Source organism: Myripristis murdjan, chromosome 19 (assembly GCF_902150065.1).
Source record: "Myripristis murdjan chromosome 19, fMyrMur1.1, whole genome shotgun sequence".
Lineage (NCBI taxonomy): Eukaryota > Metazoa > Chordata > Actinopteri > Holocentriformes > Holocentridae > Myripristis > Myripristis murdjan.
The window spans coordinates 12,903,309-12,927,737 of NC_043998.1; the positions used below are offsets into that span (position 1 = coordinate 12,903,309).

The 24,429-nt window shown below is 41.2% G+C and overlaps 1 protein-coding gene across 1 annotated transcript; it reads left to right on the forward strand.

Annotated features, from left to right (window-relative positions):
- Positions 1-1,792: 1,792 nt before the first annotated feature.
- ace (angiotensin I converting enzyme (peptidyl-dipeptidase A) 1) lies at positions 1,793-24,355 on the forward strand. The gene is made up of 25 exons (XM_030078176.1): positions 1,793-2,187; positions 6,454-6,624; positions 6,795-6,882; positions 7,902-8,045; positions 8,241-8,432; positions 8,695-8,792; positions 9,010-9,179; positions 9,375-9,598; positions 10,344-10,488; positions 11,009-11,107; positions 12,621-12,743; positions 12,851-13,056; positions 13,592-13,728; positions 13,996-14,154; positions 15,027-15,114; positions 15,425-15,568; positions 16,990-17,181; positions 17,661-17,758; positions 18,457-18,629; positions 18,825-19,048; positions 20,282-20,426; positions 21,005-21,103; positions 21,464-21,586; positions 22,596-22,780; positions 23,899-24,355. The coding sequence occupies exons 1-25, from the start codon at positions 1,966-1,968 to the stop codon at positions 24,093-24,095; spliced, it is 3,846 nt and encodes a 1,281-aa protein (XP_029934036.1). The 5' UTR covers positions 1,793-1,965; the 3' UTR covers positions 24,096-24,355.
- The last annotated feature ends 74 nt before the right edge of the window (positions 24,356-24,429 follow it).

Here is a 24,429-nt window from a genome sequence, read left to right on the forward strand (position 1 = left end):
TAATATAAAACGGAATAGAAAGGATTGTGAAATGTAACAGGCAACCAATCAAAATAGCTCCTCTGGTTAACATTCTACCCTTCATTAAAATTAAATGCACATTTCTGATTTGGTTTGATGAATAGCATCTCATGCTGGCAGGAATAGGTCCTATGATTAAAGACTGGGGCTTGACCTCTGTGATTGAAAGATTCAGTCCTCATGAGCATAAATGACACTTGAAACAAAGTTCAGCTCTGCTCCCTGCTGAGTTTAGACACATGATGGTGTTTGTCACACTCCAACCTGTGACACAATATCACCATTATACAATATTCAGACAAAATATGATGATTCTTTATACTGTGGAAATTAGTAACCCCCCAAAATGGTGTCTCACTGTGTGTCTCACTGTGGAAAAAAGAATGTTTGGATAAAACCTGCCAAATGCATGGAGATGTGCTTTATAGAGAATCCATCATGTAAAACAGGATTTAACATCCCCGCATTAAGTCAGCTCAGAAGGGTTTTGTGAGTGACATATACTGTAATCAAACCTTTTTCAAAACACTCTCTCAGTGAATTCCTGGCATAGTGAGGCTCATACAGGGATTAAGGGCAACTCAATAGGATTTTTTTTCATTTACTCAATGATTCTGACAAGTTTAATATTCCCACTTGTTGGGGCAATTAACTGCTCCATGCAGCATTTATCCTGCTTACCCCACAAAATACCCAAGCGCTATGCTTTTTTTTTCTTTCTTTCCAGAGCCCTGTAATTGGAAAGTGACTGATACAAGCGGCGGTATAGCTCTTCCACCAACGGTTGCCGTGCAACAGCCAATGACAGAGAGTTTACCGCAAGCTATAGTACTACACTTCGGATGAAGACTATTCACAGATGCTGGGAATGGAGACAGCTTTAAAATCCCTCTACTGTTTGACAGATGTGTACCTCCCCTTTTGTAAAAAAAAAAAAAAAAAAAAAAAAAAAAAATAAGGCCTGTCAACTGTCTCAGCTGTTATCAGAAAAGCTGTTTTTTTTTTTTTTTTAAATGACTGGGGAGGGGTGCATTCATACTTGCATGTGTAATTGTCAATTTTGTCATTTTGGTGAGGGAGTCAGTGAACATATGTGCATACAAGTACACACCACATGAGAAAATACACAGACTGAATTTTGTTTTTGTTTGGTATGATCTTTATATGCTCAGATGACAGTGAGATGGAGTATGAAACAGAGAGTCACGGTGGGCCTCTTTCACCATTTTATGCACATGCATCTTTTTCTGCTAATCTCTCTCAGCCCTTCCACCTCTCTATCTTCAAAGCTGCAACCCACCCCTCCTCATATCTTTCCCCTATCCCCTCTCTTTCATTTCCCCTGTCTTTCAAACTCCCCCTCCCCTCTGTTGCCACTACGCTGAGGGAGGAGAGCAAAGTACGTGGAGTCCCTCCCAGACCCTCCAGTGCTGGCTACTAGGAGCTGGAGCTGCAACTCTGTAGGCAGAAAGGCAAGGCAAGGCAGTGTTGATGTGTCACAGCTTGTGTTTTATCTGTGTTACATCTGAGTTACAGAAACTGGGATCTGATCAGAGTCACTGCTGTCAAACCAGAGCCTTGCAGGCAGGTGGGGAGGGAAGGGTGGGTGGAAGAGAAGAAGGCAGCAGGGGAGGGAGAGATAAAGTAGGAAACAGGTCCTGTGCTGTAAAGTGGTGAGAAGGACGGCTGCAGAGAAGTGTGGGCTGGGTTAAACTGGTACTTTAAAAACAGCTAGCTGTGGCTTCTGTGCATTTCACCCGCAGACAGGCTGTCAGGCTGGGAAGGGAGCAGTGAAGGACTGGATGAGACAACAGCCTCAGGGGGAAGGTGCACTCTCACTTCACTGGAGGGAGTTTATTTTTAGCCTCTTCTCCCAACTCGTCCACTTTCCAGTTTTTTCCCTCTACTTTTTCTTTGGTGGGAGATAGAGCCAAGGGGAGCGGGATGGCCAGGTTTCTTTGGGCAGGGGTGCTGCTGTTGCCAGTCCTGGGACTCTTTGAGGCTTTGCCATCCACCTGGCTGCCAGGGCATTATGCTAACACCACGGCTGATGCGACAAGGTTTGCCAAAGACTACAACACCACAGCAGAGCAGGTGCTTTTCTACAGCGTCTCTGCCAGCTGGAACTACAACACCAACTTGACGGACCACAACTCTGAGCTCCAGGTAGGACAACTCCTCAGAGACACAGGCATCACTCATCTTGAGCTTAATGGTTGATGTGTTAGTGAAATTGAATTCCTTAGTGCAGCGTGCTGTTAGTTAGGGAAGTCCTTGCCAGGACTTGCGCTTCATCATCACGAATGCTTGCATGGTCAGGGGTTTCTGTGGAGCTGAGCCCTGGTTGACTTGGAGATCACCCCTATTCATCTCTCTCCAGAATTACATGCTCAGTTTCCTCCCAAAGCGGCCAACTCAGCTTGTGTGTTTCTGGAAATATGCAACGGATCTGAATGCCTGTGGCGTGAACGTCTTCAAGTTTTGAATAAATTTCCAGGGGGTCTTGCGAGCTATTATGCTGAATGTTTATTTGTTTAACTGTCTGATTTTATGATTTCATGATATTTTCCCTTTGTGCTGGAAGTCAGGAAAATACATTTTTGACAGATGGAGACATTCATTATGAGATGCAGTTTTACACTTTGATAAAACGGTAGTCTTTATGGTCCAGTACAGAGTTATCTGAAGCCCAAGAAACTGCCTCTCCTTTGCAGTAATGTAAAAATGAGACATGCAATGAGACATTAACATAGAGAGCAGATGGCTTCAGTTTTACAATTTCTACACCATCTGCTTGAGAAACATTTGCATTAAGATATAGGACTGCTGATACCAACTGTAGCACAGGAGAAAAGTTGCAGTGACCAGTGAAAGTGCAGTTGAAACTGCAGATGCGTTTTCTGGCCTCAGGGCAGAAACACATACACATGCTTACGAAAGCAATTTCACACACACATACACACCTCTGGCAGAATCTCCGGGATTTTTTTCCCTGTGTGTGCTTGGACAGCTGTCACAACAGGATTTCACTGCACTGTTCAGGCTTAGGGAGTGGGTCTCCTCACACATTGAACACAACAGGTGTAGCTCTGGCTCCCACCATGCCAGTGTCAACTGGGTCAAACTATAAAATGTGTTCATCTCTCCAGAATATGTCCAGCGTGTGAGGTGAAAGATGAGCATTAAGGCTAAACTCAAGGTTACCACATGTGAGCGCTATTCTTCTGGACACTTCAAAGATGGGATCAAAGTGAATCAGAGCACTGAGCCCCATCCAACCTGGCAGGCAGGGGGATCATGGCTGCTCAGCTTGGCAGAGAATAAAAATGACTGTCATACTTGAGGACATTTTATGCTTATTTAACAGGTCTCAGACCGAGCGCCCATTAACAGATAATTATTCCTGTAAAACAGGAGAAAAAAATGAGAAAGGCAAGTTTTGCGAGTTTTGCTTGGCAGAATCTTTTGTACCAATATGCAAAATGCATCTTTTTGTCTCTTTCTATATTTTGTTCTTTTGTATTGAAATGTTATTTCATCAATTTAAAAAAAATCTCCATTATACCAAAATAAAACAGTATAAACCAGTCACAATCACACTTACTCTCACATGAATCAGTCTTTTAAATCTCACCATTTACCATTAAGTAATCCAATCAATCAGTGTGTTACTGCATTAATGACTCTGCATTCAGTCCATTAACAGAGCTGGTTTCTGATTAGCTCACAACTAAAGAGAAAACATTGAATGTAAAGTTTTTAGGTTCTTACATGAGTTGAAAACTTGAAAAGTCCAACTTTTTTAACATCTATATAGCGATCAAAGTGATGAACCAAGAAAAAAAACAACAACATTTAACCCACATGACAAGACAAAAATGAAAAGGTGACAAGTGCTTCTGTTCCATGCAGCTGTGCTCAGCAGAATGAGGAAGCAGCTAGAGGTTTTTTTATTTATTTATTTATTTATTTGTTTTATGATGAGAAGTGTTTTCTACACAAATCCTGTAAATTTTTCAAAGAGGCAATAAGTGACCATAGCAAAACCATAGCAAAAGCAAAATAGCATAGCAAAATATTTTTCTCACATAAATAATGTTAAATAAAATAGCTGGCCTGCAGTGTAAGTCATTTTACCTGATACATAGGGCTCATGCTTGACATCGGCATCATTCGAAAACAGATTTCGTGTGGTGCAGTTCAAGCACTGATAAGAAAACTGACATTACAACATGTGAAAATGTGCCCACACATACACACATATACACGTACACGCTCACCACTGGCCATGTAGATTCAGATGTGTGGCTTCGTTTGGAGTCAGTGCAAATGCGATTCAGGTTGGAGGCAGTAGAGGATCAAACAGCATGATGATCAGTGCACAGGCTTATAATTACACTGAATAAAAATTGATGAGAGTGGACATCCATGACTGATATCCTTTGAACCTCAGAATGGAATACCAGCCGCCTTTAAGTGTCAGGGCGAGACCTGAGGCTCGGTTGCCTTCAGAGTAATTCATTTCACCTCATATTGCTGGCTTTTCCCCGTGGCTTGAATGTGTAATGGGATGCCACAAGAACCCCTTGCACTATGGTGAACACAGTGTAGTTGGTTGAATAGTGATCCAAGTCCAGTTATCCTTAGTGGACATACAAGTATAAATTTATATGAACATTAAACTGAATCTTTAAATGTTAAAATTACTGCAACAATGTCTCTTTACAGATTAACTAACACTAACTAACACTGACAGCGAGGAGAACCTTGTACATTTCATAATGTCACTTCCTCCAAAATACACTGCAGCCTATACAACAGGAAGACCATGAGAAACAGAGAGAATCAGTGAAAAGGAATTTCAGCCTTATCTTTACTGTGTTTCTTTGGGTGAGAATCTGGATGACTGACTGGAAAAAAAAAAAAAAAAAAAAAAACAGAGAAAAAGACAGATATTTAGAGGAAGAGCACAAAGGTCAGAGTTAATACCTCAACCCACTGTCACCAGTTTTTTTCTCCAATTCCTCATTATGCGGTGGATGCTGGAAGCAGAACAGATAAGATAGATTTCAATGAAAACATCACTGGAATGAAGCTACTGTTCTGTCAGCTGAAAACAGACTCCTTGCTCATTGGTTGCGTCAACAGTGCAACAGTATGCAGATGTTTTGCTTTTCACTACACCAGCTCACAAGTTGCATTTCTTTGCTTTTAATATGACAGCAACCCGCAAAATATACACTTCCAACAGAGCACAGCAACATATTTTTAAGTGGCAAATGTCACACAGGTATATAGGGCATCTGACTCACTGATATAATAGCATGGCAATGGCTGGAGCAAAGCAGTGTGCACTACATATACGTAGGCCTGCTGTCCATCTATTGTTCCACAGTGGCCTTGACTCATGCATTCTTCCAACACTGTCATTGTACACTGAATAAGGCTCAGATGTCCATGACCTTCTAGGATGCCATAAAGAAAGCTCTCAAGGTCCGGCGAGGTTACACATGACCATGTTCACTTCAAAGTAGAAAACATATTTTTTAGGCTAATATTATCCTTGAGCTCTGAATCCTACTGTTGCTCCCAGCTCTGTCCTAAACTTGACTCCACCTTCACCTCAAAGCTTGCCGGGAGAGCAACTCACAATGCTGTTTTTTATTTTTATCCCATGACTATGGATCTTGCTCAGCCATTGTGAATTTAACTCCCACTTCTGGCTTGTTCATTGGTCACGAGTCCTTCTCACTCATTGGCTATGCTGACACTGGCCGAGGCATCAGTTAAGGCACAGATCAATGTGCATGAGAAGTTTTATTTTGCATTTTTTTCCTCTAAAAGGACAAAGGACAAAGGACATCTAAAAGTACATTTATTTGGGACACACTCAACATAAGCACAGAGAGTTAAGACATAGATTTTGCTGCACAATTATTTTGAGAAACCTTTTTGGCAGACATTCAAGACAACTCGGCTGCAAAATATATAGATATTAGGTGGCGTGTTCCTTTAAAGGACACTAAAGATACTAAAGAAATTTAGAGATGCCTGGAAGATAAAGTAATGCTATTATCTGCCTGGCACCTTACTATACCTTTTTTTCTTAGTCAGTAGCTATGAAAAAGACACAGTCAGTATACTGAAACAAAATATGCTCCCACGATTTAATATCAGTCTTTTTTCATTCCATGCAGATCCTCATCAGGATAGTTGTTGGATAGTCCTCTTCTTCAGCTATCCTGAAGATTTGCATGGGATTGATATAATATTTAATATAGGGAGCCTTTATTTCAGTGTGTGGGCTCTGTATGTTTTTTTCACTGCTGTATATTGAATCTCCTTTTTACAAGATATTTATTTGTTAATATTTGAAAAGATTGTCATGCATTTTTAATGTACATAGCTCCACATTGCCACTATGCTCTCTAGGTAAATGCATCACTGGAAGAGCAAGCCTTCACTGAGGCCTGGGGCTTGAAGGCCAAGGAGGTGTTCCCTAAAGAGTTTCTGGACACACTCCCTGACCCCAAAGTCAAGAAGCTGATTGAAAAGATCAGTGTCCTGGGAGCTGCCAACCTGCCACCGAAGGAGAGAGAGGAGGTTTGTCTCTATTCCATATTTTATAACTGGGACAGACTGAAGCAAATAGTATCCGTGCATGATTTGTTTGCAGTGGAAAAATTCCATGTAATAGTCTCTGTTTCAGCAGAAATTACGTGGATTGCTGTTGAATCTTAAGAATGAGAACCACTCTTTTCTCTTGTCTCCAGTATAATCAAATTCTGAGCACCATGGACAAAATTTATTCAACGTCCAAGGTGTGTCCAAAGCCAGGTGAATGCTGGAGCCTGGAACCTGGTAAGTTGGTCACAATAAATGTTCAAGTTCATAAAAAAAAGGCATCTAAAAGCACCAGAACAATGTTTGGGAATATGAGACAAACAACAATATGGAATGGGACTTGGAAGTCTGGTAAGAAAAACAGCGGTAAGTGGTTTAGATCCTATCGACTCTAGGAAAAGCAACAGGATGGGGACAGTTACTTCAGAGGGCTCTCTAAAGGAAGTGCTACAGCTGTACCTCTCAAGTGTTGAGTAAAATACTATAGAAACAGCAGGTCAGGAGCTTTTAACACCACAACAAAACAACCCACTGAATTCATCATCACTTATTTTCCATCATCAAAATGTGTGGAAAAACAGTGCTTTGTTAGTGCCAAGTGCCAAATTTGAAAGTGAGTAATGCTTGCCAACATACACAACGCCACAAACCGCAAACACAGCGCCTTCAGCCAGGGCCTAGCTCATGGAAACAATAAATAATTACATGCAAATAGGCCTGTTTGCTGTGTTGCCTTTAAGTTACTGCATCTTGACAATTATTAGTTTCATAATCTTGCAGTGAAAACACTTGAGGGTGGAATGGGGTCACAGAGAGTATCAAAACAACACACCCCTTTGCAAGAAAACATTATCTTGATTACAATAACAAACACAGAGCCCCCGCCAAAGAGGCTATCTCTTTTTCCACCAAACCCACCATGTTCCTGTGGTCTTTAGCTTTCACCTTTTCCTCACCTTCATTTCCTAAGCCTGACTTTGTGAAGATATATATATATGTTTTTTTCACACCATGTTTGGAATACCATCATAACTCAAGGCTAATCTCTTGGGTAATGTATCTCTTACTGACCTTTCCTGCTGATAGGGCACAAAGTCATCTAAACACAAACATGTCTTGATTGTTTCAGGAAACCTCACTGCTTTTGCTCTTGACAAATCTTTTCTGTTTTGGCACCATGTGATGTCTCAGCCTTCCTCTATATGCTATCATAGGCTCTGTGACTGACGGCGTGTTGGATTTTGTTCTCTCACCAGAGCTGACAGACATCATGGCCAACTCCAGGAGCTATAAGAGGCTACTGTATGCCTGGGAGGGCTGGCACAACTCATCAGGTGTACCTCTTAGGGAGCACTACCCCAAATTTGTGACACTTAGCAACAAAGCCTCTCAAGCTGATGGTAAGAAATTTGCCTTGACCTTTGACATTGCAAATACATTAAAGCTTTTATTAACTATTCAGAATATGCTAACTGCAATTCCTTGCAATGTTGATGCTTCACATTCGTCATTGTTGCAATTGTAACTAAGCAGTGAAGGGAGGAGGAGAGCAGAAGGGTAGCAGAAAAGACACATGAACCTTATGTCTTGTCTAGGCTTCAAAGACACTGGAGATGACTGGCGGTCCTGGTATGAGACTCCAACCTTTCAGGACGATTTGGAGAAACTCTACCAGACCATACAGCCCCTCTACCAGAATCTGCATGCCTTTGTCCGCCGCAAGCTCTACAACCAGTATGGCCCCAAGTACATCAATCTCAAAGGACCGATCCCTGCTCACCTGCTAGGTACAGCAGATGCACCTTTCTATGATGTTACTGTAAATGCTTGGCTGGAGGGATGAATGTAAGCTGCATATTGTACAAATACAGCCATTACTTTCATAAAAAAAACAAAAAAAACAAGCAAAATGTAATCATTCTGACTCTTAGTGATAATCCAAGGAGCACTGAGGGGCACATACACCTTCTTACAGTGCTAATTAGTGGCCTATTACAGCAAGTCATTTCTGATAACTCAGTTTTTGCTCTGCCTCTCTCTATCTGTCAGGAAACATGTGGGCTCAGACCTGGAACAATATCTATGGCATGATGATCCCCTTCCCTGACAAACCCAATGTGGATGTGACTAATGAAATGGTCAATCAAGTGAGTGAGGGGAAGGATGACATGGTGGAACTAGGGGAAGCTACAATATGATTGCTTCTGTGTTTTAGCAGAATGGATTATAAAGGTTGCATAAGGAAGGAGAAAGATTCCAAAGCCTCATCCAACTCTTCTAACTATTTTGGCACACAATTTAGCTTTATCAGAGACTACCGAGACAAACGTCATCATGACTTGTGCGACTGTCCCCTCTCTCCAGGGATACAATGCCACACACATGTTTCGTGTTGCTGAGGAGTTCTTCGTCTCTCTGGGTTTGATTCCGATGCCTCCGGAGTTCTGGGAAAAATCGATGCTGGAGAAGCCTGATGGTCGGGAGGTGGTGTGTCACGCGTCGGCCTGGGACTTCTACAACCGCAAGGACTTCAGGTACAACGAATATCTTATATTTACACTTTAATCATGGCTGATGTACAAGATGAAGGAGGATAAAAAAGATATTTTGATCATCTTCCATTCTGAATATCTAAGAAACAATAAATGCTCAGTCTGCTCAGTCAATGTGCTGAATTCTAATCCTTGCAATAATAGATATCGGCTTGATTGATGTTTCACCCTCTGTAGGATCAAGCAGTGCACCACAGTGACCATGGAGCAGCTCTTCACTGTGCACCACGAGATGGGACACGTGGAGTACTACTTGCAGTACAAGGACCAGCCTGTGGGCTTCCGGCGCGGAGCCAACCCCGGCTTCCACGAGGCTATAGGCGATGTTTTGTCTCTCTCCGTCTCCACACCCAAACATCTGCACACCATCGGCTTGCTGGATTCTCTGACCAGTGACAATGGTAGTTCAGTCAGCCATCTCACTGTAAACAGTTTAACGAATGCATGCATAAATATATACAGTGAATGTTTGGTTTTGCTCTGACAAAGACACTCCCTGCAGCCCACTGATGCTTAACAAAAAGGGAGCAGGGAGTGGCAGGATATTTCTCCCCCACTTGGGAAAATGTTCATGGCTCACACGATAATTTTGGGGTGGAGGTGGGATGCTAAACTAAGCAGCAGGCTAGTTTAACATCTGTCCCTGCTACCACCTGCAGGGACAGATTCAAGGTTGGTCAGCTCAAACAGACCGTCCTATCACAGAAGGGTGAGGCAATTAGCAGAATATGGCATGACTGTGATACTGTGCTCATTGCTATACCCTTCAGAGCCACATCACATTCACGTGAGCTGAATATCACTTTCATGTGATATTCACTCCCTGCTCTCTTCACTCATCATATCACATGACTCCCAGGAGTGTTTGATGAGGGCATGTCTTGAGTTATCTGTGTAAACTGTGTATGCTAGGGTCAGTTTCTAATACTGAATCTTAGTTGAGCTGAGAGTTCTTAAACAATAAAACAACAATAAATAAAATTCAAAGTAACAGTATAAAGCTAGGAGCCACACCATGGGACCTTCACCATGGAACAGGTGATGGTACTACATTATTAATATGAGGGGCTTATGATATATTAGATGATTAGAGTTTTCTTCCCAATCTAGTGTCAGAAATCTAAAACCCTCGCTGTGTTTCTGCAGAGACAGACATTAACTACCTGTTGAAGATGGCTCTGGAGAAGATAGCCTTCCTGCCCTTTGGCTACCTCATCGACCAGTGGAGATGGGGCGTGTTCAGTGGACGCACCCCTCCAGAGCGCTACAATGCTGAATGGTGGTATCTCAGGTAGGCTTTTATGTAAAGGTATACAGTGTATGATGCTAAGGTACATATGATCCATCAAGCTAAGGAAAGGAAAATGACCTCCAAAGAGGGGAAATTAGAAGGCATAGTTGGTACAGTGGTTCTCAAGCTTTTTGGCTTGCGACCCTTTAAAACAAAACCAATTCTTATTCATGACCCCTGTCCCAGGCTGCATGTACAAAGTCGGGAGCAGTTCAACTACAGAATGGTTTGCCATTTTGGGCTGACAAAATGTGGTTGGGGAAAGTTCATGAGTAATCTGCAACACCCCTTAATACCTACTGAGGTACCTTTGAGCAAGGGTCAAACCCCAACTACCACAGTGGAGCTGCTCTGTGTACTAAGCACAAGACTTTAGCCTGATCAGGCAGATCCCAGATATAAATGTGTGTACTGTAACTGTTGGAATGTGAAGTGAGCTGTTGCTGCAAAAAGAGCTTACATACTCAGCCAAAGCTTCCTGACCAACAAAAATTTTCCCCTCTGTTTTTCATTTTTAAAGGACAAAATACCAAGGCATCTGCCCACCCACCAGGCGCACAGAGGAGCACTTTGATCCAGGAGCAAAATACCACATTCCTGGAAACACGCCATACATCAGGTAGTATCCTGTCCAGAAGGCTCTCAACTGCTACCAGAGCACTTTTGTCTGCACAAAGTATACGTACACAAAAGTACTCTTTTACAAGCCTCTGTGGGAATATTGCATAATAATAACTTTTTAGTTTTGTAATGGTTTTCCTAGCTGGCGGGTGCTTTATACAAACAGGCTTGTCACAAACGGCTTTACAGGAGGACAACACTAGTAAAGATAAGGGCATCACTAGGCAACACTAGGGAAGTGTGCAGAAGGAGGAAGTGAATCGCAGATTGCAGGGAAGTAAACAAAAGGAAAGGATTGATTGGCAAGGGTAGGAATTAAGTTTTAGTTTGAACTGAATAATTGCCTCATGAGTCTGGACATAAATACAGACTGCAGAGAACCTGTTCAATCGGCAAGGCGCCCTATATCAGGCCCCAGCTGTTTTATTTCCACTGTGGCTAAAGTTACTAAAAATACAGACATTGCGTGTTATGGTTACACATGAGATGAATGCGTCCTCAAATGTAATCTGTACTCTCATAACTCCATGCGCCTGTGTTATCGATTCATTCAGCTGTTAACCCTTCCTTGCGTAGGTGTTGAGGTCATCCATGAAAAATGTGAAGAGCGTTTATATCCATTCATGTTTTCAGTCTTACACAATATATCTCTTCATTCAGTGACGAATTTCCTGGTTGTAGCTCCAGATGCTGGTTAATGTTCTATTTTAATTCACTTAGGTCTGAGTGAGGCCTTTGATACTGGACAGTGCAGCATGCAATTTTATTAGATCACTTGAGAAAATGAATCTCAGAAAATGAGGCATAATTTTTCAGTGGTGCAACTCATCATCCTTGTCCTCAGCAGACATTGCATCCCTCCGTGAATTTGGTGCCATATTTTACTCAATTGCACAAACTTGGTCATAAACTGCCTCGTAAATACAAAGTACAGGCTGTCTCAAAAATGTATAAAATTAAATAAAATCAAAACAGAGACAGTCCTTTTTGATTTAGTTTCAGAATTAGTTTAGAATTTTACTGATCACTTCTAAGGTGCCGGCCGCTTGAAGTTTTTTGGGCGAGTCCCTACAGGCTGCCGCAAAATACAGATTAAAAACAAAAGCCATCTGCCATCAGAGCTGCTAGACTTTCGAATAACCTGCCAGAGTTGTAGGCTGGCAAAATACTCTATCATCTTTTAAATCACTAATTAAAGCTCATTTTTATAGACTTTCTTTTATGTAATGACCTTTAATAAATTGCTTATAATGTTAATTTTATTGGTTACGTTTATGTGTCTTGTCTTGCTGTGCATGTCAACAAATTTTTTTAACTCTTTGTGACAGTCTTTTGAATATAGATAATAAAACTGATAAAGATGCAATAATTATAATTATTATTAGCTGATTATTATTATTGTTAGAAGTAGCTGTGGTTGTGTTGTAGTAGTGCTTGTAGTAGTAGTCCCAATAGTGATATAAATGGGATGAACCAGAGACAAGTCAGTAATTGGTTTTATTCCCCTGCAGGTATTTTGTCAGCTTCATTTTGCAGTTCCAGTTCCATGAGAAACTGTGCGAGGCAGCGAATCACACCGGCCCCCTACACACGTGTGACATCTACCGGTCGAAGGAAGCAGGAGCCATCTTAGAGTATGTGTTCTAACAGAGCAAATTCATGAATTTCATAGACAGTAGGAGAAAATGATGGTTTATGGATGCAGCAAAGATGTAACGCACTGCCGTTCTTTTTTCTCTAGGAGGGTTCTTAAAGCTGGCTCTTCCAAACCGTGGCCTGATGTGCTCCAGGAGGCCTTGGGGACCAATAAGATGGATGCTGGCGCACTGATGAGATACTTTGACCCCATTATTGAATGGCTGAAAGAACAGAATGTGAATGAGACACTGGGCTGGCCTGAATTCAACTGGGTCCCACCCATTCCTGAGGGCTACCCTGAGGACATTGGTAAGAGAGGGTTCGGCTAGGCAAGGCTAGATTTGTTTAGACAAACATCCTCTGTGTGTGTCAAAGTTCTTTGAAATGTAGAAATGATGTTCATCACATACCTGACTTGCAGAAGATGACAAGAAAAATACACTTGGAAGAATACAGAGGAAGTATGTTAGCCTCTGGGTATTTTATAATGCTGGTGCCTGAAAATACTTGGATCTGTTTATTCTTTATCCTTTCTTGTTACTAATCTTTTTATGTGAAACCTCAGATACTTTTAAAAGTCCCTTAGAGCTTAAAACTCAAAATTGTGTCCATATGGCCAGCAGTGATGCATTCTCTTTCATTTTTGTCTTGTTGTCTTGTTTTGTCTTGTCTGTTAAAATTCTGGCAGAGGTATTTTAGCTCAGTAGATTTCCTGGGCATGCTAATAAAACTTTTCCGCTTGCTTTGGAAACAAAAACATAAATATGTACTAGCCTGGGGCATTTACACATACTAAATGTGCTCATTTACCCCATCTGACCTACCCCTGACTTTGTCTAACCAGATAAGAATACAGACGAGCTTCAAGCAAAGACGTTCCTTGAGGAGTACAACCGAACAGCGGAGGTGGTGTGGAACGCCTACACCGAGGCCTCTTGGGCGTACAACACTGACATCAACGACGCCAACAAGCAGACAATGGTGAGCCCTTAGCCTGACTGCCGACTCCACGAGATCAGCGTACATTGTTCAACTGTCTGCATGTCTTTGTGTCTTCTATTGTTGTCTCAAATGCAAAGGCTTGTTGGATCCTCTGAACTCTTGCACCAGTTCAGTGAATCAGTAAAGACAAAACAAGTCAATGATTGAATCAAAAGTTAATTAATCTCGACCTTCAGTTTCTCCTGTTTCTGTTGACTAAAAGAACATAAACAGCCCCATAAAGAGTGCTCATTGTTTTGCCTCCAGCTTGAGAAGAACCTGGAGATGTCTAAACACACCCTGGAGTACGGACAGAAAGCCCGCAAGTTCGACACCGCCGACTTCCAGGACGGCTCGGTGAAGCGCATCATCAAGAAACTGAGCGACATTGAGAGGGCCGCGCTCTCGCCAACAGAACTGGAGGAGGTGTGGAAGCCAGATCTGAGTTTTGGTTATACAAATATCTCTTTGAGACAGAGCTGCTCTGGAGGCAGAAATAAGCCTTTTAGTCAGGTTAAAACTTAATGGGCAGAGCTAAAGAACCACAGATTTTCTGTGAAAAAGGCAAGGAAGAAGACGAGAAGCTGCTTCTTGCAACTATCTGAAAAAATGCAAGTCATGCTATCTAGACAGGCCAGTTAGCTCAAAGTTCAAACTAGCCGTAGGCCTACTAGCTTGTGGCTGTTTAGGTAAGGGCAGTATCATTAGTTAGCATATTGCAAGCCTGCAAACAAAACAAACAAAAATAGGTCTTTGCCCATTGCGCTCATTAAGATGTAACTCAACCAGTGTGATCCATACTCTGCCACCTACAAATGTTTTTCTAATTAAACCCCCAATATATTTGGGTGGCACTTATTTGACATCTTGACATTTTGAGAAATGCAAATAATTTGCAATTTGCAAACATGTCCCCTGGCCTAAAAACATCAGTTTATGCAAGGCTGGTTTGACATTTATTCCTATTTTTACACGGTTTAAATGCTCCACCCAAGCACCAACAAAGCACAAACACATTGGTTAGTTTGTTATTTTACATGGAGGGTATGCACATTGAAAGAAAATGTTTATCATTGTCACTAATATCTCATATCATTGAAGAAAAAAGTATTGCACAAGAAGGATTTACACTTAAATGTCAGTAAAAATGTTATGCATATGGAGCTAGAATGTGCAGTGCTTTTTTTTAAAAAAAAATGTTTTATTTCATGGTTTATCAGATATGTCAAGGAAAATGGGAAATGGAAGCTAGTGGTTTTGATGATTTCTAATGCTTTCTTATGCCTCATCCTTTTCAGTACAACACTCTCCTGTCCAACATGGAGACGAAGTACAGTGTTGCTGAAGTTTGCAGACCAAACAAGACTTGCCATCCTCTGGATCCAGGTTAGACCATGCAGACATATGACATATGCCAGACTAAGTATGACTTTTATTCCAAAATGTTTCAGCAGTGTAAATTGGGCAGCATTTCTTCATCATATATGGATATGTAGCATTTTGGAATTGAACCCTTTATATATGTTCACACATGATAAATTCATTATTATCACAAATTATGTGGCTATTCTCAAAGATTTGTATTATCACTGTGTGTAGTTGTCACCTCGCCTGTCCAGCAGTGCTTCTACTCCAGACTCAGTCAAATACTGTATGTAAAGTGTAAAGTGTAATCAAACCACGCTCTGTGTTTCAGATCTCCAGAGGATCATGGCTGAGTCGAGAGATTACGACGAGTTGCTGTTTGCCTGGAAGGGCTGGAGAGACGCTGCTGGCAAAGTCCTGCGCCAGGATTACAAGAGATATGTTCAACTGGCCAACAAAGCTGCCACACTAAACGGTATGACCTTAAAAATGAAACTGCTGCACTCAGCGTGAAGAGCCCATTCACAGAGTCTGGAGTCCTTCAAAGAAGTAAACTGCAGCTGAGAACTTTACAGCTCAGCGGTTAACGATTTGATAAGATTTCAGATAGGAGTTACAGCCTCTCATTTCTCAGAGGAAGAGCTGTTCAGGAGGCAGAAATAATGTGATTAGTTGAGAAAAACACCAATGGACAGAGCCAAAGAACCACAGTTTTTGGCTAAGTAACACTAGACTTAAGCCTGGTAAAAAGTTGTGATTCAAAGTTTGTCTTCTCTGCGAGATTTGATTAATTGTGAATCCCGTTTTTTTTTTTTTTTTTTAATCTTTTCGTTCATTGGACTCAGTTCACCGTAATGTATGGGTGAAACAGGGATGACTTTCGTGAATGATGATGAAGGAGAATCTAAAGCCTCAGTTAGTTCCACATGATTCTCATTCGGTGAAAGCCAAACTATGTGCACACTTAGGCGAGCTGTGAATGATGTCTTGTCCAGCATGCACCACCCACTCACTCATGAAAAAGTAGACAACAGAGTTTTCTTTCAGTCACTGAGAACTGTATAGATGAGAGAAAAAGGATATGTAGACCTTTAAAACATTACATAAGAAGGAAGTGCTCCATATAAAGTAGTAAATAGTTAACTATTTATTATAAATCGCCTGTACTACATAGTCTACATAGTCTAAACGGCTGCATTAAATATTGTCTCACATGTCTTAAATTAGAACAATAAAACAAATAAATTATGTGGATGGAGGAATGCAAAGTGCGAATTAGTGTGCAGAATTGCTCATACCTGACTGCTCATTTGGCTGCAGTCTAAACATTGTGCTGTGGTGCACGCTGCACAGGTTCGCCCAGAACCAAGACGAGCCTCCCTCTTTGCCTCTGCTGCTTGCCTGGACTTTCACCTTTAGTTCAGTGTCTCCAACTTGCTCACAGCCCGTGTTCATGAATCAAGACCCACTAACTCACTTACTGCATAAGGCACTGTGCTGTAAGCGAATTACTGCAGTGTAAATCAATGACCCAGAGTTTTCCACCACTGGCAAAGACAAGAGTAAGAGAGGAAGTAGCTAATATTATGAAGCCTAGTGCTCCTGCTGGCATATGAAAAATGTAATCCAAGCCACACTAACTGATGTGGGTTAGTGTAGTGTACCATCCAGGCTCAAAGTCACCATACTCGTCTGTAGCCTTTATAGGTTAGGTAGCCTGCTGGCCTTTTATTGTAAAATTTTGGATACTGTGGGCAAGAAAGAATGAACAAAAAAGTAATTCAAAATTAGATTTTCTAATTCTTGTACAAATTAAAGTCTGCATTTCCTGTGTCTATAACAAAGCAGCTACTCCCTAATAATGATGGCTGTTTGCACCCCCTTTGCTCTCTGTAGGTCATAGTGACAATGGTGCTTTCTGGCGCTCCCTGTATGAAACCCCCACCTTTGAGCAGGACCTGGAGTCTCTGTGGAAAGAGCTGGAGCCCCTCTATCAGAATTTACATGCCTATGTTCGCAGAGCTCTCTACAAAAAGTATGGTGAAAAGCACATCAACCTGAAGGGACCCATTCCTGCTCATTTGCTAGGTAAGTGCCACAAGGAGTAGCTCTTTAAACATAGAGAAATACAAGTAATTGCAGTAGTGGGCTTCATATTGCCCTCTGAAATGTAGTTATTATGACTATACCAAGGCTCCAGGTGTTCAAGAGTGGAGGGAGTTGACACTAAGATCACTGGACAAAGCTTCATTTCAATCAGTATTTCACTATGGAATCCAAAATGGATTCTAACACTATAGCCAGAACTCTCCTTTTATGTGGGAGCATACCCCATTGATATTCTGTCGTTGGCTGTAGATGCTTTCGGGTTTAGGCAGGATTTAATTTGCTTTCAGACGCGCCAAGCGTGACATTGTGTGTGACAGTTCCACACGGCTAGGGATTGGACTGAATCACAGTCACAAATCCCACTGGGTTTACCACTGGCAGAGTCGAAGATAACCCATCCCATAACTTTTTATGCTCTGAAGGATGAAATATGAATGCTGTGTCTTCTATCCTTTTAGGGAACATGTGGGCACAGACATGGTCTGGCATCATGGATTTGGTCACGCCCTACCCAGATGCTACGCAAGTTGATGCCACACCAGCTATGGTGGCAAAGGTGAATGAAGACGTCAGCCAGCTGTTGCATAATGATCACCTTTACACACATGAATACACAAAGACAGAAAGCAAGACTGCAAGCAGTCCTGCCTCTCTTTCCCAAATATTCAGTGATGCACAAACACAAAGACATTACTAACTTTCTCCCTCTCTCTCTCTCTCTCTCTCTCTCTCTCACACACACACACACACACACACACACACACACACATTTCTACTACTCGCCTTGCAGCTTCAGAGGTCAAGTGTCATTTTGTCTCGGTGCAAATGAGGCTCGGATTTGGGCCAAAGTTGAGGATCAAACAGCATGAGGATAAATCCACAGGCTTATAATTACACAGAATTAAACAGCAAAAAGCAGTAGTCCAAATTGACATTCATGACTGATACAACACATGTACATAATATATGAATACTAGTGCTTTTATGAGCTCTGTTTCGACTACATTCATTTTATATAGCCTATTAGCAAGTGGGCTGATCTGCCTTATTCTACCTGGTTTCAACATATTTATACTTGTTTCCAGAAAAAAAAAATCCTGAAACAAGTGAAATAATCTCATCTGACTGGCATTTTTTTTTTTTAAGAAAAGTAAGGTAGATGTTTTTTTGTGACACAAAATCCTTCAAACACTGTCTGCATAGATAATCATACACATTCACATCGTCTCTTTCTCTGTTCCTTTTCCAATTCAGGGCTGGAATGCCACCAGGATGTTCCAGGAATCCGATCATTTCTTCACCTCTCTGGGTCTGCTGCCCATGCCAAAAGAATTCTGGGACAAGTCCATGCTGGAGAAGCCTACTGATGGACGCAAAGTAGTGTGTCATGCCTCTGCATGGGACTTCTACAACCGAAAAGACTTCAGGTTAAACCTCATCCATGTCATCTGTTGAATCAGAATTGAAAGACGACCATCAGAAGCAACAAGGCATCTTGATGGTCTTGCATAGAAGATTTAATAACTGATTCTTTTAGGTCATGCAGTACAGAATATCAAGAAATTATATCATCAAAGCCTTCTTTGTCACATTTTGCAATCATCACTTCCTTGCGTTTCCAGGATCAAGCAGTGCACAGTGGTGACCATGGATGATCTGATCACTGTGCACCACGAGATGGGCCACGTCCAGTACTTCCTGCAGTACAAAGACCAGCCAGTGTCCTTCCGCGACGGAGCCAACCCTGGCTTCCATGAAGCCATCGGTGATGTGCTGGCTCTGTCTGTGTCCACCCCAAAACATCTGCAGAGCATCGGCCTCCTGGACAAGGTGGAGAGCAACGAAAGTGAGTGGCCCTATGTGGTGGATACTGTCGGCATGTTAAGGCACAAGTGCTTTTCTTTCATCACAGTATTGACAAAATGATTCACATCCAGGTACCGAGAAAACTTGGAGCTTTTAATGTTGATTGATCTCTTCTACTGTTCTGTGAGACTTTTATCCAGAGTGTATTGACTTTCTGCATTTGGTGCTGGGGTGGTGCGGTAGGGAATAAAAATAGACTGGACAGGATAAACAAAATTGGGTGGCTAGATGACTGGGGACAAAGTGTGCAAAATCACAGAGACGTCAGATCACGACACAGCCAGGCTCGTCTGTTATACAGTTTTCCTTCATTTTAAAGTAACACCCACATTTTTCTAAGAACCAAAGAATGCAAAACTTAATAAATTTTCCCACATTTTCTAATAATAGGATCTGGGGTCTCAGAGGACAGGGGATAATCATGTATTATAAACACTCCCCTCACTTTCCCCCTACCTTAACCTCTATCAGGGTGTGTGTGTTGGAAGGGTCTGCTTCTGGAGTCTGTGTTTTTTAGAATAGTGCAATTTTAAGTCTTAATGTAAACAAAAGCAGAAATTGTTGTTACAGAATGCTCTGAGCTATTACATCTTGTCAAAAAGAAAAAAAAGCACAACTTCTGCATACAGTTATTCAAAACACCGGGCTGTTACATTTTGCATTCAAGATTTTTATTACAAAATCTGGCAGATTATTACAAAACACAGGATATATTACAAAATGAAGGGAATATGTATTACATTTTGTAAGGTTATTACAAAATAAGGTATTATTAGGCAATGCATTGTTAGATAGCCCGTAAGATTTTATTAGATTCTCTGCACCCAGTTTACTGAATATATAGTCTTACCCTGTAGTAGGAGGAAAAGAACCAGAGGAGGAATCACCCCCTTGGTCCCTTGCAGCCCTCAGATAGTTCACAAACTCTGACAGATTTCATTATGTATTCATTCATTTTGTATTCTGTGGCACTAGATTATGACTTTTTCCCTGTTGCTATTTTTCTCTGTGTGATCCTTGGATGATTTAATGTTGTGTTTTTCAATGAAGATCCATTTTGAAAGGCTAGGGGCAATAAAGGTCTTGATACAGTAACGAGTCTCTGGCTGTTGAGAATACACCATGTGCTCTCTATCGTCGTGTAGATCATTTTTACATTACAACACAATGTTGAAGTCATGTTTTTTTTTCCCCCTGTATCTGCCACCTCCAGAGAGTGATATCAACTTCCTAATGAGCATGGCCCTGGACAAGATTGCGTTCCTACCCTTCGGCTATCTGATGGACCAGTGGAGATGGAAGGTATTTGACGGGCGCATCCCAGAGTCTGAGTACAACAAGGAGTGGTGGAACCTCAGGTAAAGACCAGGAGCCCCTCTACAACTGCCATCTACGGCTTTTACCACCTTAGTAAATCACAGTAAATGAATGCTTAATGGAGGTGAAACACTGAATATTCTACCACTCTGTAAAAAGATCCTCACGTTAACAATTAATTTCAGTCTCATATTCAGTGTTAGAATCTTATTTTGAAAAAAATCTAACAGGGGGAGGTGATAATCCCACTTGTTGCCAATGCTGATCAACTTGTATCAAAACTTTTCTTGTATCAGGTGTCATTTTCTCGATCCTAGCGCACTGATCTGCCCTGTTCTGCCTTGCTTCAGCATATTTAATGAAACAAGGGAAACTACGTGGGAAATAAGTGGGATTATCTCATCCTTCTGGCAGATTTTTTTCCATGCGTTTTCAAATAAACACAAAACAAAACAGGATTTTTAACGCTCGATACAAGATTAGATGACTTCTTAAGATAGGGATTTGCTGTCACTGCAATTTTGTGATTGATTGCCTGAGTGAGAGGGTGAATTAATGAGTATACTAATTAATTATTGACTTAAATAATGATTAGATTATACACTCCTTTATGTTACAGAATGAAGTATCAGGGTCTGTGTCCACCTGTAACACGCACTGAGGATGACTTTGACCCGGGTGCAAAGTTCCACATCCCTGCTAACGTACCCTATGTCAGGTGAGTTATCTTACACCTGATAACTGAGCAAAAACAATAACCGCTTAACATCTAATCAACTGCTGATAAGTAAGATAGATATTTAAAAAAAAAAGATATATAGTCGTAGCCTGTCGAACATTATGTGCCCCCAGTCACATGGCTGACAACTTAATGAACAACTGACAGAAGTGTAATAGTTTGTTTAACTGTGGTGAATGTAGACAGTGTTAATGTGTGTGTGTGCTCATATGTGTGTGTTTGTGTGGGCTTGTGGGTTCTGTTAGCTGGACCGAAGTCAATTTCCACATGTGGACAATAAAGCTCCAACAGCAACGTCGTGACTTTATGGCTGTGTGTGTTTAATTGATTTTCCATCAGGTACTTTGTCAGCTTCATCATCCAGTTTCAGTTCCACAAGGCGCTGTGCGAGGCTGCCAACCACATCGGGCCCCTCCACACCTGTGATATTTACAAGTCTCAAGCAGCCGGGAAGCTGCTGGGGTAAGAACACACACACACATCTACCCAGTTGTATACACCCAGAACCACATGTGCCTGCATGGATTTAAAATGTAATATTCACAAACTTTTTCCACTCGCAAGTGTCTACATTTCAGTATGCTGTGAACCTAATTGTAGCTATCATGATTGTATGATGGTGCTGTGCTTTCTCTTAACATTTGTATTCACTCTTACTTTTAAATGTATTTTACTTACATGTGTGATCAAATCAAATCAAATCAGATGTACCCTCATACACACATGAAACGCACACATGCACACAAATATACACAAGTAGATGCATGCATAAAAGTGAATACATAGGCAATGTGGACAGTAATACCACAATGTGTTGAAACGAATATTTTAGTTTGATTTAAAATGATGCACAAGCATCTGGGCTTGAGATTCACACTAGTAGCCTAATTCTGATAAATTCTGACCATTGCTGATAAGTTTCACTTGCTAGAGTTGCCACATCTGTTGGTAAAAGTCTGCATCAGTGTTTTGTACTGTCATTCAAGACATCTAGATCTCAAAACATGCTGTTTATTTAAATGTGATCTCAGCTCTCTGGGTCCTTGTTGATCACCTGCTTAACTGCTCAACTTAGTCCCTGTAGAGACTATAGTAAGGCTGATTTTACTAGTTAACATTAGCAGCTAAATCATTACAAAATATAGCTTTTAGTATGACAATGAAGTTAGAGTGTTCACATAGCTTTTAGTATAAAATAATTGCATTTATTTATTATTTATAAAAAACAATTGGATGTGTTCTGCCCTGAAATGATTTGTTGGAGATTATGTTCACCACAGCATGATGGCTTAACTGACCCTTTAGCATTTGAACACCATGGCATTGTGGTTAAAACAGTTGAAAGCAGTTGTGGATTCATTTGCCCGTGTGGCCAGCTGGTGAAAAAGATGTTTGGTGCTGCGTGTCTAATTATTTCCAGAAGACAGCACTGCTAACCTCTGACCTCCTCTCTGACCTGTGGTGTTTGCAGGGATGTGATGAAGCTGGGCTTTAGTAAGCCCTGGCCAGAGGCGATGGCCATGATCACCAAACAGCCCAAAATGACCGCCCAGCCACTCATGCAGTATTTCCAACCTCTGATTAAATGGCTCGAAGATGAGAACAACAAGAACAACGATCTCCGTGGCTGGCCTGAGTACGACTGGCAACCTCCAAGTATGTGGCACACACTCGTGCAAGCACTCTCACACAGTCAAACCTATTCATTCAAGTCTTGGACAAGGTAATGCTTAGGAATTACACATGAGGAATTATGAAACGCAATATTTACCATGGCGTAGAGAAATAAATAAGTGCTCCAGACTTAAAGCCAAAGCCTTTTGTGAACTCCTTCCCAGAGAAAAGAAAAGTCATACAATGTCATCAGAGTGGAGCCTTAATTTTGTTTTTCTCCTCACTTGCGGCTTATAATGAAATCAATCTCCCGCGCCCTTTGTTTTACTGATGAGATCTTGCTGAAAGGATGTGTAGAGATTAGATAAATGAGAAAAAAAAAAAAAAACATCTGAGCGACAAAGACAGCCAAAGGGGGAGCGAGAGGGAGAGAAAGAGAGATAGGAAGAGATAGTGGGCGATAGAGTCCCTGAAAAGGACAGCTGGTGTTTGAGGGATAGAGGGAGAGACACAGACAAGGGTGTAAAAATGAGTCAGGCATCGATAGAAGAATGAGGTAAAAAGTCAAGACAGAAAGTGACCATGTTACTTCAGATGACATTAGGGCGGAACAATTAATCAAAATATTATCAAAACTGCAATAAGGCCAAGTGCAATATATCCAAAGGGCAGAAGCTGTAACTTTTGATAAAGATAAAATTTGTGATAAAATACCAATAAATGCATTAGTGCAGTGCTACGTAAAATGCCTTAGTCTACAAATTGTTTTCTGCAGATGTAATAAAAGCAATTTTCTTTGGTACAGACCCTAGGAAAAAAAACACATCATCATCATATTAATAGTTTTTGCAGTGACAGTGAAAATCAAGATTCAAAGTTTAGCATACCCACTGAAACCCTGAATCATATTGCAATCCCAATATCTGTCAAAATAATAGCAACAAGATTTTTTTTAGACATTGTTATAAACTGAAAGAGCAAATTATAGTGTACCTCTCCAAAATCTTTCCAAAAGAGTCCTATTATTTGCCAATAAGAATGCCAACGACGGTTGCCAGGAGATGCTTTGGGGTGGTTATTTCTAACAAAAACTGTTGATGTCCAGCATGTTGCTCATTCAGCTGTGTGTGTGTGTGTGTGTGTGTGTGTGTATTGTACAGCCGATGGCACCAGCCCCACTAAAGAGGCTACAGTGGACTTCTTGGGTATGAGTGTGGGCAGTGCGGCTGCGGTGGCGGGCCAGTGGGTGCTCTTGGTCCTCTCCCTGGTCTTCGTGATCGCCACCATCTACCTGACTTACAAATACAGGAAGTCAAAAAAGCCTGAAAAGTCTTCATCGACGATGGAGCTCAAGTAAAAAGACCAGTCATTAATGACGGCTAAAAGGGCTGAATGAATGCCCTCCTTACTGTAGCTAGCACAGTACCAACCTCAATGTGAAGTGAACAACAGCGTTTTTGTGCACTGCACAGTACATCTGATCAAATTTGCTTTTCTTTTTGGTCTGCTTCCCTCCCTAGTCCTGTATATTTATTGTATACACTCGGAGTCAAATTATTTTGACTATGCAAAAAGAACCTTACAGTTTTGTAATTTATTTGTAATATTTTGAATGTTAGGGAGGAAATGTTTCAAATTAATGTTTGTAAAGTCTTTCACTGTGTAAGCATTTTTGAATATTTGATTTTTGT